Below are 15,312 nucleotides of genomic sequence, written 5' to 3' on the forward strand. Positions count from 1 at the left end.
GGTTGTTCACTTAACACATTGGATTATGACACTGCTAAAATGGGTCACCAAACTCTGGTCCATAACACACTGCCTAAATACTCCATTTGAGACCGCTTTAACTGCCCTGGCTCAGTGTAGAGAATTTTGGGGATGGTAGTTTTGTGAGACATTTAGCCTTCTTTGTCAGAGAGCTTTGGTGCCCACGTAAAACTAACTTTCCCAGTAGTGATTGGAGAACCATGTTTTTCTCCTCGGTCAGAGAAACCTTGAGGAGAATTTTTTAAAAAAATATTCTTCCCACAAATCTCTCTTCCAAAAGGTGATTTCTTCTTCCCTTCCCGCAGCCAGCGAAATATTTTCACCGATTTCTCTTGATGACAATAAAAGACAAGGCGAATAATTACGCTAATTACTTTGCATTTCAAACTCATTACATCTCCAAAAGGAAGTTTGGCAGGGGTTTAAAACAACATTCCTATGCTTAAAAACCCTGAAGGCACACACACAAAAGGGAAAAAAGCCCGCCTCAACAAGAAATGCTAGAAGGGACCCTCAAGGCCTCCAGTCCAACCCCCTTCTGCTATGAAGAATACATGGGATCCAACTCTGCACCTCTCCCATGGTGATGCCAGTCTAATAATAATAATTAATATAATATATGGCAGGAGATGCAGAATATCCACACACACACTTATAGTGTTACTGCCAAAGTGAAGCCGTATTTATTATTGTAATACACAGCTGTCTGTATGTGTGTGTATGTGTGTGTATGTGTGTGTATACACACACAAACTGTGGAGCAGCTGAAAGTGTTATTTCTGCATGTATATGCTTGCACGCATATTTTTGGTGTGTGTGTATATATACTATACACATACATATATTATACACACACGCATATACACACACACACACACACAACTGGAGCAGCTGAAAGTTTAATGCTGCATGTATGTGCTTACACACACTTCTTTGTGTGTTTGAATATATATACATACATACATATACATATAACATTATACACACACGCATTATATTATAAATATATATACACACTCACAAACTGTGGAGGTGCTGAAGTTTTATGCGCGTCTTATGCTTCCACACATTTTGTGTGTTTGTTATATATAACATACATACATATACATATACACACACGCATATATATATATATATATTACACCACTCACACAAACTGTGGAGCTGCTGAAAGTTTAATGCTGCATGTATTGCTTACACACACTTCTTGTGTGTTTGTGTGTATATATATTATATATACACATATATACATACATATACATATACTATACACACACGAATATATATATATAATATATATATACACAACCACAAAACGTTGGAGCTGCTGAAGTGTATGCTGCATGTATACGCTTACACACACATCTTTGTGTGTTTGTGTATATATATATATATATACATACATACTACCACACACACTACATACTACACACACCATACATATTATATATATATATATTATATACACACCACAGACAACTGTGGAGCTGCTGAAGTGGTAATGCTGCATGTATACGCTTACACACACTCTTTGTGTGTTTGTATATATATATATATACATACATACATACACACACCACACACACATACATACTATATATATATGAAAACTGTGGAGCTGCTGAAAGTGTAATGCTGCGTGTATATGCTTACACACACAGTGCGAGAGAGTGTGTCTTGGCCAATGGTGGGCATCCAACCTGACCTCCCTTTCTTCATGACCTCTTGGGTTGTCTGTGTGTTGTTAACTTTGGAGGACTTCTCTGGCATGCAGGCTGTTGGGGGTGGCCAGTGTCTCCATTCGAGGCTGTGAGAGTGTGTTTGGCCAAGGTGGGCATCCAACTCTGACCTCCCTTTCCCCATGACCTCTTGGAAACATGTGCTGTTTTTGTGTGTTGTGACTTTGGAGGACTCTCTGGCATGCAGGCTTGTTCGGGGTGGCCAGTGTCTCCATTCGAGGCTGTGAGAGTGTGTCTTGGCCAAGGTGGGCATCAAACTCTGACCTCCCTTTCCCATGACCTCTTGGAAACATGCTGTTTTGTGTGTGTGTACTTTTGGATGGACTCTCCTGCTGCAGGCTTGTTGGGGGGGGGGCAGTGCCTCCCTTCGAGGCTGAGAGGGTGTTCTTGCAAAACCCTGGGCTCCCTTTCCCCATGACCTCTTGAAGCATGGACTGTTTTGTGTGTTTGTGGACTTTGGAGGACTCTCTGGCAGCAAGGCTTGTTGGGGGGGCAGTCGCTCCCTTCGAGGCTGAGAGAGTGAGAGTGTTGTCTTGGCCAAGGTGGGCATCCAACCCTGGGCTCCCTTTCTCCATGACTCTTGGAAACATGGCTGTTTTTGTGTGTTGTGCTTTGGAGGACTCTCCTGGCATGCAAGGCGTGTTGGGGGGCAGTACCTCCCTTCGAGGCTGTGAGAGTGTTGTCTTGGCCAAGGTGGGCATCCAAACTCTGACCTCCCTTTTCCCATGACTCTTGGAAACATGAGTGTTTTTTGGTGTTTTGACTTTGGAGGACTTCCTTGCATGCAAGGGCTTGTTGGGGGGGGGGGGGCAGTGCCTCCCTTCGATGGCTGTGAGAGTGTGTCTTGGCCAGGTGGGCATCCAAACTTGACCTCCCTTTCCCCATGATCCTCTTAAAACATGACTGTTTTTGTGTGTTTGACTTTGGAGGACTCTCCTGGCATGCAAGGCTTGTTGGGGGGCAGTACTCCCTTCGAGGCTGAAAAACTCCAAAATCCAAAATACATCTAGTCCTCCATTTTGGGTAAGGATATTATTATTTTATTATTATTATTATTTTATTATTATTATTATTGCATGACCTTAGCATCACTGAGAGAGATGCAGAGGAGAAAGTTGGTCATGTCTTGCCTCTGAGGCTGAGAGAATGTGACCCTCACAAAAGGAATGTGGGAGAATGAGGACCTGCTGAACTTTTCCCTGCCATTGCTTCTCCTTTTGTCTCTTGTCCCTTTAGATTGCAAGCCTGAGGGCAGGGAATATCTAGTAATTTGTAAGCTGCTGATAGCCTTTTGGCTGAAGAGCTGGGCTAAATTATTATATTATTATTATTATTATTATTATTATTTATTATTATTTTTTTTATTATTATTATTATTTTGCAAGGAGAGTGCGAATTTCCAGGAATGAGGAGTGTGACTTACCCAATGTCACCCGTGGATTTCATGGCTGAGCTGGGATCCTCCCAGTTCACCATAGAATTCACTGGTGACCTTGGGCAAGTCACATCCTCTCAGCTTCAACTCAACTCCTAGTTATTCCTTCATGGTAGTTTTATTCATGGCAGAATTCTTGCCATCACCCCTACTCTGCTCCTAATTGAGGATTCCTGCTTGGCAGAAGAGCATTGCCACTTGGCACCGACCCCTCCCCTTCTCATCTGTGAGGGTCACACTATCTCAGCTTCAGGGGCATCCCATGACAAAATTTACCCAATGTCACCCTGTGGATTTACATGGCTGAGCTGGGATCCTCCCAGTTCACCATAGAATTCACTGGCTGACCTTGGGCAAGTCCAACCCAACTCCTAGGTATTCCTTCATGGTAGGTTTTTTATTCATGGCAGAATTCTTGCCATCACAACCTACTCTGCTCTAATTGAGGATTCCTGCTTGGTTATTAGACTGCAGTTCCAGCAGTCTGTGGTGCTATCAGAGCAGCTTACCTATTGTTAGACATTTCCCTGCCCTCTCTCTCTGCACTTCTCCCATGGTGATGCTAAGAGTCTGCATATAATTAAAATATTGGCACATTCTCTCAGCTCAGAGGCAGGACATGCAAACTCTTCTCCAGCTCTCTCAAGGTTTTTTGATGCTGCTAGGCACTACATTTATTTGCATTGTGTGGTGTTGTGTGTGTGTTGTGTGTGGTGTGTGTATGTACTTGATTTCTTGGCCTTGGAGAACCCAAATCAATTGTCTCCACTGCAAGGTAAATCTCCAGATCACGTGATGTAACTGTTTTCATCAAAGTATTAGTCATTTTTTATCATCAAAATACTGTCTTAATCCAAAAAACTGTGGCCAGCCTTTCCTACTAAGTTTGAGATTTCAAGTTTTCTGTTCTGTGAGAATTTGAATGTGGAGCATGGCAAAGATAACACCTTTTTGTTATCTTTTGTTTTTCAAAGCAAAGCTGCTGTGTATTAAGCAAAGTTGGAGCAAATCCCCTAACAAAAGAAATAGCCTCCAGATGAATGGTAGCTTTTCTTACACAAAATATGCAAAATTGTGGCTACGAGAGTAGATGAAGGTTCTTCTCTCCCCCTCATTCGAAATGACTCCATCAAGATTCTTACTCATTGATCGAGAATTACTCCGGAATTTCTCCTCTCTAACATGTTATAGAAATTGTCGAAATTGGCATTTTTCTCCTAATTCGATTTTGGAGAATTTCTTTAATCCCTATTTCCCAGGATTCCCTAGTACTGAGGCCAGGACAGTTAAAGCAGTCTCAAACTTTATTATTTCTGCAGTTGTTTTGAAACCTCATTTCTCTTTTCTTTGATGGTAGAGCCACCAGTTTTAAGGACAGAAAGCACACCAGCCCCTAATTTTAGAGTCTTCAGTACTAAGTGTACCAAAACACCAGGATTTAAGACAGCAACTTGAGTTTTCACCTGAAGGCAGTGGAGGAACTAAAGATTATTTATTTATTTATTTTTTTGACATGAAAGTCATACTTTGTCAAAACTCATAAGGTACTTTGGTCCACTTGGGACTGTTTGAACAGTTTACCTTAGAACTAAGCCTTAAATGAATATGGCAAAATTGGAAGTTGTGTTTCTTCTTCTGGTCTCTGCGAATCACACAAATGGGTTATTCTGCGCCTGCGCAGCAAAGCTCGGAATTTTCTAGAATCTCTGGGCAGAATGCAATGTATCTTTCTGCAACTTTTTGGCAGTAACCCGCCATCCGGTATATAGGCCCCTGGTGGCCCACTCCTCTCCACTTCCTTCATTCCGACACGCTAAGCAGCTCGAGGAACTTCGCTCTTTAGGTTCTATTCATCTGATATCCTTACGGACTGAAATCACTGGCTATTACTGGAACGGACTGGACTCTGACCCCTCTTTGGAATCTCCCTTTTGGACGTTTATTCGGACTCTCTGTTGGTGTTGACTTCGGACCGGTAACAACTACCCCCTCATCTACCCGTGTTGCTCATGGCCTCCTTCAGAGGTGCACCAAGTGTGGGGTCAAAATACCCTCTTGCAGGCACGACAAGTGTGTCCTCTGCCTTGGCAAGGGTCATATTCCCGGGACTTGCAGACATTTGCAAGCCATGACGACTCAGGCTTTAAAAAACCGGGACCAGAAGCTCAGGCGTCCCTGTATGAGAAGGTCTTTCAGCCTGCGGCTTCCTCCCAGAGGACCCTGCTCAGCCCACTACTTCAGCTTCTACCACAGACAAGCCGGACAAGTCTTCCAAGAGGGGACATGCTGACAAGCAGAAGCCCTCAAAGTCCTCCAAGGACTCTCAGGACCTAGACAGGCCAGGACCGCTTCCCCGCCTCCTAAGACCCAGCGCAGAGGACGTACGGTATCGGTACCCCCTCCGGAGTCCAGGCCCACCGCCACTCCGATCCCGAAGTTGACTTCAAGTTCCGCCCCGCCGCCGCTGGAACCGAGGTCCTCATTTCCTCTCATCTCACTGTCCCGGACGAGGACTTGGAGATGTTCACCTGGCCACAGCTTCAAGTCCGAGGGGGAATTCCGGACTCCGATGCCCCTCTGTCTCCCAGAGACCTAGACGGGCTTCCAGGTCTCCATCCTGATCCAGGCGACATCAGATTTCCCCTCAACGTAGGGACGAGCTGCCTTGGGAGCTGAGGCAGACGAGGCCCTGGACAGGGATCGTCAGGCCGCGCGAGCAGAGATAGGGCTGACTTGGGGAACAAAGCAGATGAGGCTTTTCACAGGGATTGTCGGGACCCTACCTTCTGGACCGTGATCAACATGACCGGGCCCTCTTTGATTCATACCCGGATCTGCTGTACACGGGCCAGTATCTCTTGCCTGTCGACGCGGATCATCTTGCTGCAATTCCCCGGACCGACCAGAGTGAGGCTTCACTCTCCACTGCGACGGGCCGTTCTGTCTAGAGCCGAGGACTTTTCCAGGCAACGACCTCCTAGCAGGGACCCGTCCCCTTGAGTCGCAGGGATATGCAGGTCCCCCTCTGTCTCGCGCTCCCGCTCACTTATCCCAGCAGTTGGATATTGACCAGCCTCTCAACTTTGGTGAGCGGATGCTCCATCTCCAACTGACGATGTGAGATCCTTCTCTGACGGGTCATCCGGATGGCGGATGCCCTCAAGCTTGAAGTGGCCCACTCGAGGACGACAGTTCGATCGGTGGAGCGGCGGATCACAGCTGTGCCCCTGCTCCTCCTTCTCTGGCTTCCTTCCCTCTTTGGAGAAGATCGCCAGAAGTTCTTGGGATACGCCGGCACCATCTCCTCGACCTCGACGAAAATAGAGAACCTATACAGGGTTTATCCGTCTGGCCCGACTTGGCTGTTTAACCACCTGAAGCCGAACTTAGCCTGTGGAGGTTCACAAACCTCCTTTGCTGCCGACCGTCCTCTTCTCCGATTGATAAGGAGAGCAGGAAGATTGACGGATGGGCCAAAGTTTTATGCCTCTGCTGCTCTGGACATTAAATTGCTAATTATTGCATGTATGGGAGCTAGTGCAGCTTCTGATGGAAAAGATGGACCCAGTCATATTCGAGCTCCCAGATGACAAGAAAAGGTGATGACGGCCTCCGCAATGAAGTCCATCTTGTGGGTGGGCAGCAAATATCTTGGCAAGGCACTCTACTGCACGCGCCTCCAGTTCTTTCTGGCTCGGTGGCCCTTCGTCGTTATGCCGCTGCGTTCGTCAGACTTGACTCCACACAAAATCAGCAATAGAGGACATGCCGTTTGATAATTCCGGGCTGTTTTAAGGAAATGGATGAGAGACTGGTTTCCGTTACAGGATGAAAACGGCGGCCAAAAAGCATGGGCATGTCGGCCTCATCTTCAAGGCCACCCAGGCAGAGATACAGTGGCCAACGCACCTGGTTCCGTCACAACCAGCAACATTACCAGCACTCGACCGCCACTTCCAGCCTCAGGACGGTCCCTTCCATCCAGACAGTCCGATCGCCTTCTTCTCACCAGGACCGGCGCCAACCGTCCCAGACCCGGTTCCAAAAGGCTACAAGAAAAAGGATGCTAGAGGCAAGAAAAAAGTTCTGAGATCCTCCGCGCATTTGCCACTCCCTGTAGGGAGATTTAGGCCCCTTCTTTGGACCTGGGCCTCTATTACATCAGACTCTTGGGTACTTGACTCGTCGGCGGGGTTATGCCTAGAGTTCTTTGGTACTGACCACCGGAGCCTTTACTTCCACCGTCCCTCGGACACCCTTCTTGACGAAGTGGCTCCTTTTTGGATAAGGGCGCTATCGAACCCTGTAGAGCCCTCTCGGGTCGATACTGCTTCTTCTCCAGTACTTCACTGTCCCTAGGAGATAGATTGACTTAGGCCAATTCTGGACTTACGTGCTTTGAACTCTTTTATAGTGTACAGATGTTTTAGGATGGTAACTCTTGCTTCTATTCTGCCACTCTTGCAGAAGGATGCCTGGTTTTGCCACACTGGACCTGAAGGACGCGTACTTTCATATTGCCTACGGGACAACACCGCAGGTTCCTCGCCTTCGCCATTCGCCCCACATCTTCAGTACAGAGTCCTTCCTTTGGTCTTCTTTCGGCACCGAGGGTCTTTACAAGTGTATGGCACCCGTTGTCACCTACCTCCGCCAGAAGGGAGTCACAGTCTTCCATACTTGGACGACTGGCTTTTCACTGCTTCATCCGAAGGAGTCCTTCGACAGGGTGCTGTTCGCCCAGGAGCTCCTCAGCTCGTTGGGATCCGCATCAACCTGAGAAGTCAAATTTCACCCCATCCAGGAAGTCAATTTCATTGGGACACTCTGACTTGGAGTCTTCCAGAGCTTACCTCCCCCAAGCGGTTCTTTCTTCTGTCAGCCGTGCGGCTTGCCTCAGCCGGAGACATCTTCCGGCCGTATCGTCCAAGTGGCTATGGGTCATCTCAGCTTCCACACCTTCGTCACCTTGTGGGCAAGACTTCGCCTCAGACCACTACAGTCTTTGTTCCTCTCAGTCTTAGATCCCGTGCAAGACGCTCAAACAAGATGCTCACCATCCGCGGAAGGTTCAGAAGTCTTTACGTGGTGGCTCCAGCCCAACAACGTCTGTTCAGGCATGCCTTTTGTTTCCACCCAACCGGACATCACATTGACACGATGCCTCTCTCAAGGATGGGGAGCCCACATGTTGAGCTATGCCATCAAGGACAAGTGGACAGAGACAGAGTCCGCCTTGCACTCAATGCGCCAGAGATGCTGGCGGTGGAGAAGGCCTCAGAGCCTTTCAAACTTTCCTCTCTTGGAAGGTCGTACTTCTCCTGACGGACAACACCACAACAATGTACTATGTCAACAACAGCAAGGGTACCAGATCGATGACTCTTCTAGACATCACCCTTGTGTGTGGGGAGTGGTGTATAGAACACAGCATTCTGCTACAGTGCATTCATCTTCCCGGGGACCAAAACGACTTGGCCGACCAGCTCAAGCAGGTCTCCCAAACATGTCACAAGTGGAGGCTGCACCGAGCGTAGTAGCCTCCCTCTTTCGCGGTGGGGTTCACCAACGATAGACTTGTTCGCCTCCCCCAACAATGCCCACGTTCCAATTCTGCTCTCGGGTTCGAAGCGCGGGTTCTCTGGGAGACGCCTTCCAATTCCAGTGGTCGCAAGCCTGATCAACACGTTTCCTCCCTTTCCGCTGATTACCAGGGTGCTAGCAAAAATGTGGTGACTGGACGGATGCCTCATGGTCACCCCCTGGTGGCCCAGACCGCCTTGGTTCGCTCCCCTTCTGCAGTGGCCCAAGGGACTATCTCCGGTCTAGGTTCTGTCCCGATCTCCTGTCCCTACACAATGGTTGGTCTTGCATCCCGATATGCCGTCTCTGCCATTGGTAGCATGGCGGATTCGGCATTGACGTCTTTGCCACCTGTGTCCGTGTGAAATCTCCGCCTCGGCGCAGAAACCTTCCACTCAAAATCTTACCGCTACAGTGGGACAAGTTTCATTAGAATCGAGAGTTGGAAGAGACCGCAAGGGCCATCCAGTCCAAACCCCCTGCCATGCAGGAAATCCAAATCAAAGCATCCCTGCAGGCCATCCAGCTTCTGTTTAAAGACCTTCAAGGAAGGGAGCTCTATCACCCTCCGAGGGAGTGCTTCCACTGTCGAACAGCCCTTACTGTCAGGAAGTTCCTCCTAATGTTCAGGTGGAATCTCTTTTCCTGGAGCTTGCATCCATTGTTCCGTGTCCTGTTCTCTGGACACAGAAAACAAGCTTGCTCCCTCTTCAACATGACATCCTTTCAAATATTTGAACAGGGCTATCATTTTAACCTTTTTCTCCAGGCTAAACATCCCCAGCCCCTGAGTTGTTCCTCATAGGGCATGGTTTCCAGACCCTTCACCATTTTTGTTGCCCTCCTTTGACACGTCCAGTTTTTCTCAATGTCCTTTCTGAATTGTGGTGCCCAGAACTGGACACATATTCTAGGTGGGGCCTGACCAAAGCAGAACACAGTGGCACTATTACTTCTCTTGATCTAGACACTATACTTTATTGATGCAGCCTAAAATGCATTGGCCTTTTAGCTGCCGCCTCCCACTGTTGACTCATGTTCAACTTGTGGTCTACTTGACTCCTGATCCCTTTCACACATAGTTTCATTCAGCCAGGTGTCACCATCCTATATCTCTGCATTTTATTTTTCCGCCCTAAGTGCAATACCTTACATTTCTCCGTGTTGAATTCATTTTTTAGCTTTGGTCCAGCTTTAGTCTTATTAGGTCATTTTGGATCTTGATCCTGTCCTCTGGGGTATTAGCTATTCCTCCTAATTTGGTGTCATCTGCAAATTTGATAAGTATGCTCCCAATTCTGTCATCCAAGTCATTGATAAAGATAAAGAGTTTTTGGCCTTTCTCAATGGCAAGGACGTGTTGCCATCTCAGGTATCCATCCGGACAATCCTGGAGTCCCTGATGTCCTTGGCTGATGCAGGTCTCTCGTTAAGCTCCATTACATGCTATTTGGCAGCTATCTCTTCGCACTATGTGTTTGACAGTAAACCTTCTCTGTTTAGAGATCCACTTATGAAGACGTTTCTTAAGGGGTTTAATTAATTTGCATCCTCCCTGCTCCGTACCGACCCTGGCCTGGAGCCTAGACCTGGTCCTATCCCGGTTTGCACTCAAGCCCTTTGAACCTATGGCTACTGTGGATTTGAGGCTAGTGACTTGGAAGACAGCCTTTCTGGTGGCTATTACATCAGCTTGCTGGGCTGGGGAACTTTGTGCTCTGCGGGTGGATCAGCCATATCTTCGGTTTCATAAGGACAAGGTGGTCCTCCGGACCGACATCTCTTTCCTGACGAGGGTGGTGTTGTCCTTTCACATGAACCAGGACATTGTGCTACCTATGCTTGCTCCGAACCCGACTTCTGGGGAGGAGCGTCGGATTCATGCTTTGGACATTAGGAGGGCATTAGCCTTCTACTTGGACAGGACCTCGGGCTCGAGGTCTACTAATAGACTCTTTGTTTGCTATTCGGTGGCCAAAAAAGGCCTGCCTGTCTCTCCTCAGAGGTTTTCAAAATAGATAATGAATGTCATTTACTTGTGTTATGAACTCTCAGGGAGACCCTGTCCCGAATGGCCTTCTTCTTTCTTAATGGAGGTCCCTCTAGAGGATATTTGTAGGGCTGCAGTTTGGTCCCAACCTTTGACATTTATTAGGCACTACAGGTTGGATGCCAGGGCTAGACAAGATACAGCTTTTGGGAGGGCAGTGTTACTTTCTGGTTTATGCTGATTGCGTTCTTATAATTGCACTGATTTCTTAACACAGAGATTTTTGCAAACACTGTTGCTTATGCTCTGTTGATGTATGTGAATAAATTTGAGATTTTTTAAGACACTCCCTCCTCCAATGACTTAAGCTTGTTAGTCTAACCCATTTGTGTGATTTGCAGAGACCATGAAGAAGAAGGACAGGTTGCTCACCTGTAACTGTGTTTCTTCGAGTGGTCATCTGCGTATTCACACAAACCCACCCATCCATCCCCTCAGTGTCTCGCTCATTAACAACGCTTGCTGCCGCGCCGCTTGCAGCTCATTCAGAATTGGAGAGGAGCGGGTCACCAGGGGCCTTACATACTGGATGGGCGGGGTTACCGCCAAAAAGTTGCAGAAAGATACATTGCATTCTGCCCAGAGATTCTAGAAAATTCCGAGCTTTGCTGCGCAGGCGCAGAATAACCCATTTGTGTGAATTCGCAGATGACCACTCGAAGAAACACAGTTACAGGTGAGCAACCTGTCCTTCTACCAGCCTGGTAATACTTTTTGTGGGATTTAAGGAGGAAATTCTCAAGCCCCCTGCCTCCCACATGTCTCTGGATGGCACAGTAGCTAACATGTCTTCCCATCTTTGTTGTTTTACTTCTGTTATTCTTATTCCTCTTGTCTTTGTAGGACGGAGCTAACAAAAAATGTAGTGCTTCCTGAGCTGGTAGAATTAGCAAGAGATGAAAGTAGTAGTGTACGTCTTGCAGCTTTTGAGACCTTAGTCAATCTTCTAGAAATGTTTGATGCAGGTAAGATTGGGTTGATTCTCCAGAATGTGGAGAAAATTACTTTGGCAGTTTCTCTAGCTGTCACAATGTACTAATGCTTATGTTTTGATTAAATATTGTAAATGGCTGCTCTGTTCACCTTTTTAACCTTTTCTCATTTTTTAGATGATAGAAGTCAAACTGTCCTTCCATTGGTGAAATCATTCTGTGAAAAATCCTTCAAAGCAGATGAATCTATTCTGGTTTCATTATCTTACCACTTAGGGAAGCTTTGTAATGGACTATATGGTAAGACTGAGAGGTCCTTAACATTTTTGTTTGTTTGTTTAAAAAGAAAATGCTGGGTAATGTTTGGGTTATAGTTATTTTAAATACTGCATTCACAAGCATGCTGTCTTTTGAATGGCATAAATGGGGCTGAACAGCCAAGATGAGGCAGAAAATCTTGTTTAATTATATGATTTAATTCACTGTAATTTTCTACCAAGAGAAGAATGATATTATGTTTAGTGATCTATTTGAATCTATAATCCACATTTGTCTCAAAGATTAGAGTTGCATAACAGCAGGATTAGAAAAAGATATTTTAGATATCCTGTTCAGAGCCACTTTTGGTGTCGTGGTTTGAGTGTTGGATTAGGACTTTGGGAAAGCAGGGTTTGAATCCCTGTTCAGTCATGGAAACCCATTGGATGACCTTGGGTAAGTCACACTGTCTCAGCCTCAGAGAATTTATAATCTTTTTATAGTCTGGATTGAACTTTTTGCAGTGAAATATATTTTGCCCTGGAAATTAATGTGTGGAATTGGTGTACATGTGTAGTCACTAATAGCTTGGTACACATAATGCAGAGGCACAGAAGTCATTGAGCATTGAGTATGAAGACGCAAAGCAGAGGCAGAAAGAACCAGATGCCATGGCAACAGTCTTGTGCCTCCACACATTTGCTTATATCCAAGTAGCACAAGATCATAGCAAAGACTAAAGTGAGTTTCCAGCAGAGTACAGGCAAAGATGTTCCTTAACTGATATGAGGAGGTGCTTCTGGGAGTGATGATGGAAAACCCATTTCCTCTTATGCTAACATTTCCTGATTCCACATTATGTATACAAAGGTCATAAATATATGTGACTGTCCAGAATGTAGAGAAAATTCCTTCTTTCGATATGATGTTTAGATACAGGTTTGCTGATGCTTGTCCTGTGTATGCTTAAGATAACCATACAAATGCTTTTGCCAAAATGTTGTCTCCACACAGGATGAGGGTTCAGCCAGATCCTTTCAACTACATTCTTTCAAACAGTGTGGCCAGTGGTCATGTAATCTGGGGGATATTGTGTCTTGAAATTCTGGGAATGGATACTGGTCAATGTGCTACTTGTCATAACTAGTGCAGAGGTTAGCTTTAAGACAGAGGTAGGGAAAGGGCATTTCTGAGAGGCCTCCATTAATCCCCTCCCAAAAGGCTTTGGAAGCGTGTGTATTTGTTCAAAATGACTCCCATGCCTTCTATGGGATGTGGGCAGCAAATCTGCCATTGTTTATTTTGCCCACTGGGGCCATTTAATGCTGTGGGGAGGGACTGTTTTCAACAGTGTGAATGACTTCTGTTTTACTTCCTGGAGTAAAAAGGCCTCATCTCATCTTAAAAGAGCTCCCTTTCATGGCAAAATTGCCCTACACTTCCTACAGGATTTATGGGATATTTTAGTCATTTTTTAAAAAATTGGGAAAGCACAGCTCTGTGAGGGCTGGAGAAGGGTGTATGAAGGTCTTGGACCATAGGTACTGTGTTTGCTCATGCCTGCTTTAAAGGTTAGAACCATAGAGTTGGAAGAGACTACAAGAATCAGGCAGTCCAACATCCTGCCATTCAGAAATACACAATCAATACACTCTCAACAATGTCTGCCGTTGATATCTGAATTCTAAGAAGCTCCCATTCATCATGAGCTCCCATCTCTTTTAGACCAAGTCTAAAATGGGTGTCTGACTATACTTGAATTTCCTGTTCCTCCATATAACAAATTCCAGGAGAACATAGTCACTCCCACAGTTTGAATCAAATTGTTCCTGCAATGCTGTTGCACTCTCAGAGCTGTAGTGGCGTAGGACACATCCACACTAATTAAAAAGAACAGAAATTACCAGATTTTGTTCCTTTTATTTCTGATTTTATTTTGGAGATTTTGGAGATAAACATATTTTATTTATCCCTGAATATTTTCTTTCAGCTCCTGGTACAATCAGCTATCTTTAATACCAATTCCCTAGGTTGATTTATTTTAACCCAATATAAAATTGGAAAGAGCAAAAACAAAATCTGGGACTTTCCAATAAAAGTGGATGCACCCATTGTTGTTTTCTACTTCGGCAATACATCAGAAAAGCCCCAGAGCGGAAATTAATATATACTTCTTGCATTTTAAATCTCCAAAAACTGGAGCAGCCTTTATGATTACTATCTAAAATTTTTGTGGAATTGTTAAAGTATGTTTACAGTGTGATATGGAGGTGTTGGAGAAGAGAAGTCTTATTGGATATGAGGAAGCTGTCCCTATGCTTCAATGTGCTTGTTTGAAAACACTGAAGTTCTGGACCATGCCAACCACTACCATGTCAGGATGGACAGGGAAGCCATTGAGATCCACAAACATCTGGATAATTTCAACCAGAAAGAAGAAACCCTTAAAGTGAACAAAATTTGGCTGCCAGTCCTGAAGAATAGCAAAATAAGGATTCAGCAAATGCAATTGGGAAACCATTCAGAGTCAGGGGCTTTCCCAGCAGATAATTTATCACCAATTAGCAGACATTTATCCTCATTTGCATTAGCCTCCCAGGCTGAGGCCAGCCGTCAACACAGAACAATACACATGCAAATCACTCCTGCATTCCCAGGCTCACACAGTATATATACACCCAATTTTCCCAGGCAAAGCATTCTCTGAAGATGCCAGCCACAGATGGTGGCAAAACATCAGAAAGAAACTCTGCTAGAACATGGCTACATAACCTGAAAAACCCACAAAAAATTATGCGCTTGTTTGGCTTTGGCCTTTTAATTTGCAGATGCCCTGTTTAAAAATGTAGAGATAAGAATATTATCCCTGAAGATTAATACTTCCCATCTTTATTGCTCCTTCACAAGGTTTTCCCAGAGGGGATAGTCACATAAGAATGAATGAGGGAATTTTTAGAAAAAATTGTTTTGGGTGATGTCTCTTGCCCATGGTTCCGAACTGGTACCAACTGGATGCAGGTGCAGTCTTCTCTGGAACTCAGGATCAAAGCAAATTCCAACACAGACTTCAGCTTGCTGGAACAATGCCTAGTGAAACAGCTGCTTAATTTGACTTTACTGCACACAGAACATTCAAGATGATTCGGACAAGAATTCATTTTAAATTCAGGACAGAACTGAACTGTGATTTCTGGGGCTCAGGAATTCGTTTCTTGTTCCAGACTGAATATATAAACCTCACAACAACTGTGTGAAATAGTTTTAGCAGGCAGAGTGACATAACCCAATATTGGT

At 45.4% G+C, this 15,312-nt stretch overlaps 1 protein-coding gene across 1 annotated transcript in view; it reads left to right on the top strand.

The window, feature by feature from the left end:
- The window catches only part of PPP4R4 (protein phosphatase 4 regulatory subunit 4), a 158,858-nt gene that overhangs the window by 94,592 nt on the left and 48,954 nt on the right, over positions 1-15,312 (top strand). The window contains 2 exon segments of the mRNA XM_042454785.1: positions 11,672-11,793; positions 11,938-12,060. Coding sequence (XP_042310719.1) covers positions 11,672-11,793; positions 11,938-12,060 — 245 coding nt within the window.

The sequence above is a fragment of the Sceloporus undulatus genome, chromosome 1 (genome assembly GCF_019175285.1).
Source record: "Sceloporus undulatus isolate JIND9_A2432 ecotype Alabama chromosome 1, SceUnd_v1.1, whole genome shotgun sequence".
In the NCBI taxonomy this organism is placed as follows: Eukaryota; Metazoa; Chordata; class Lepidosauria; order Squamata; family Phrynosomatidae; genus Sceloporus; species Sceloporus undulatus.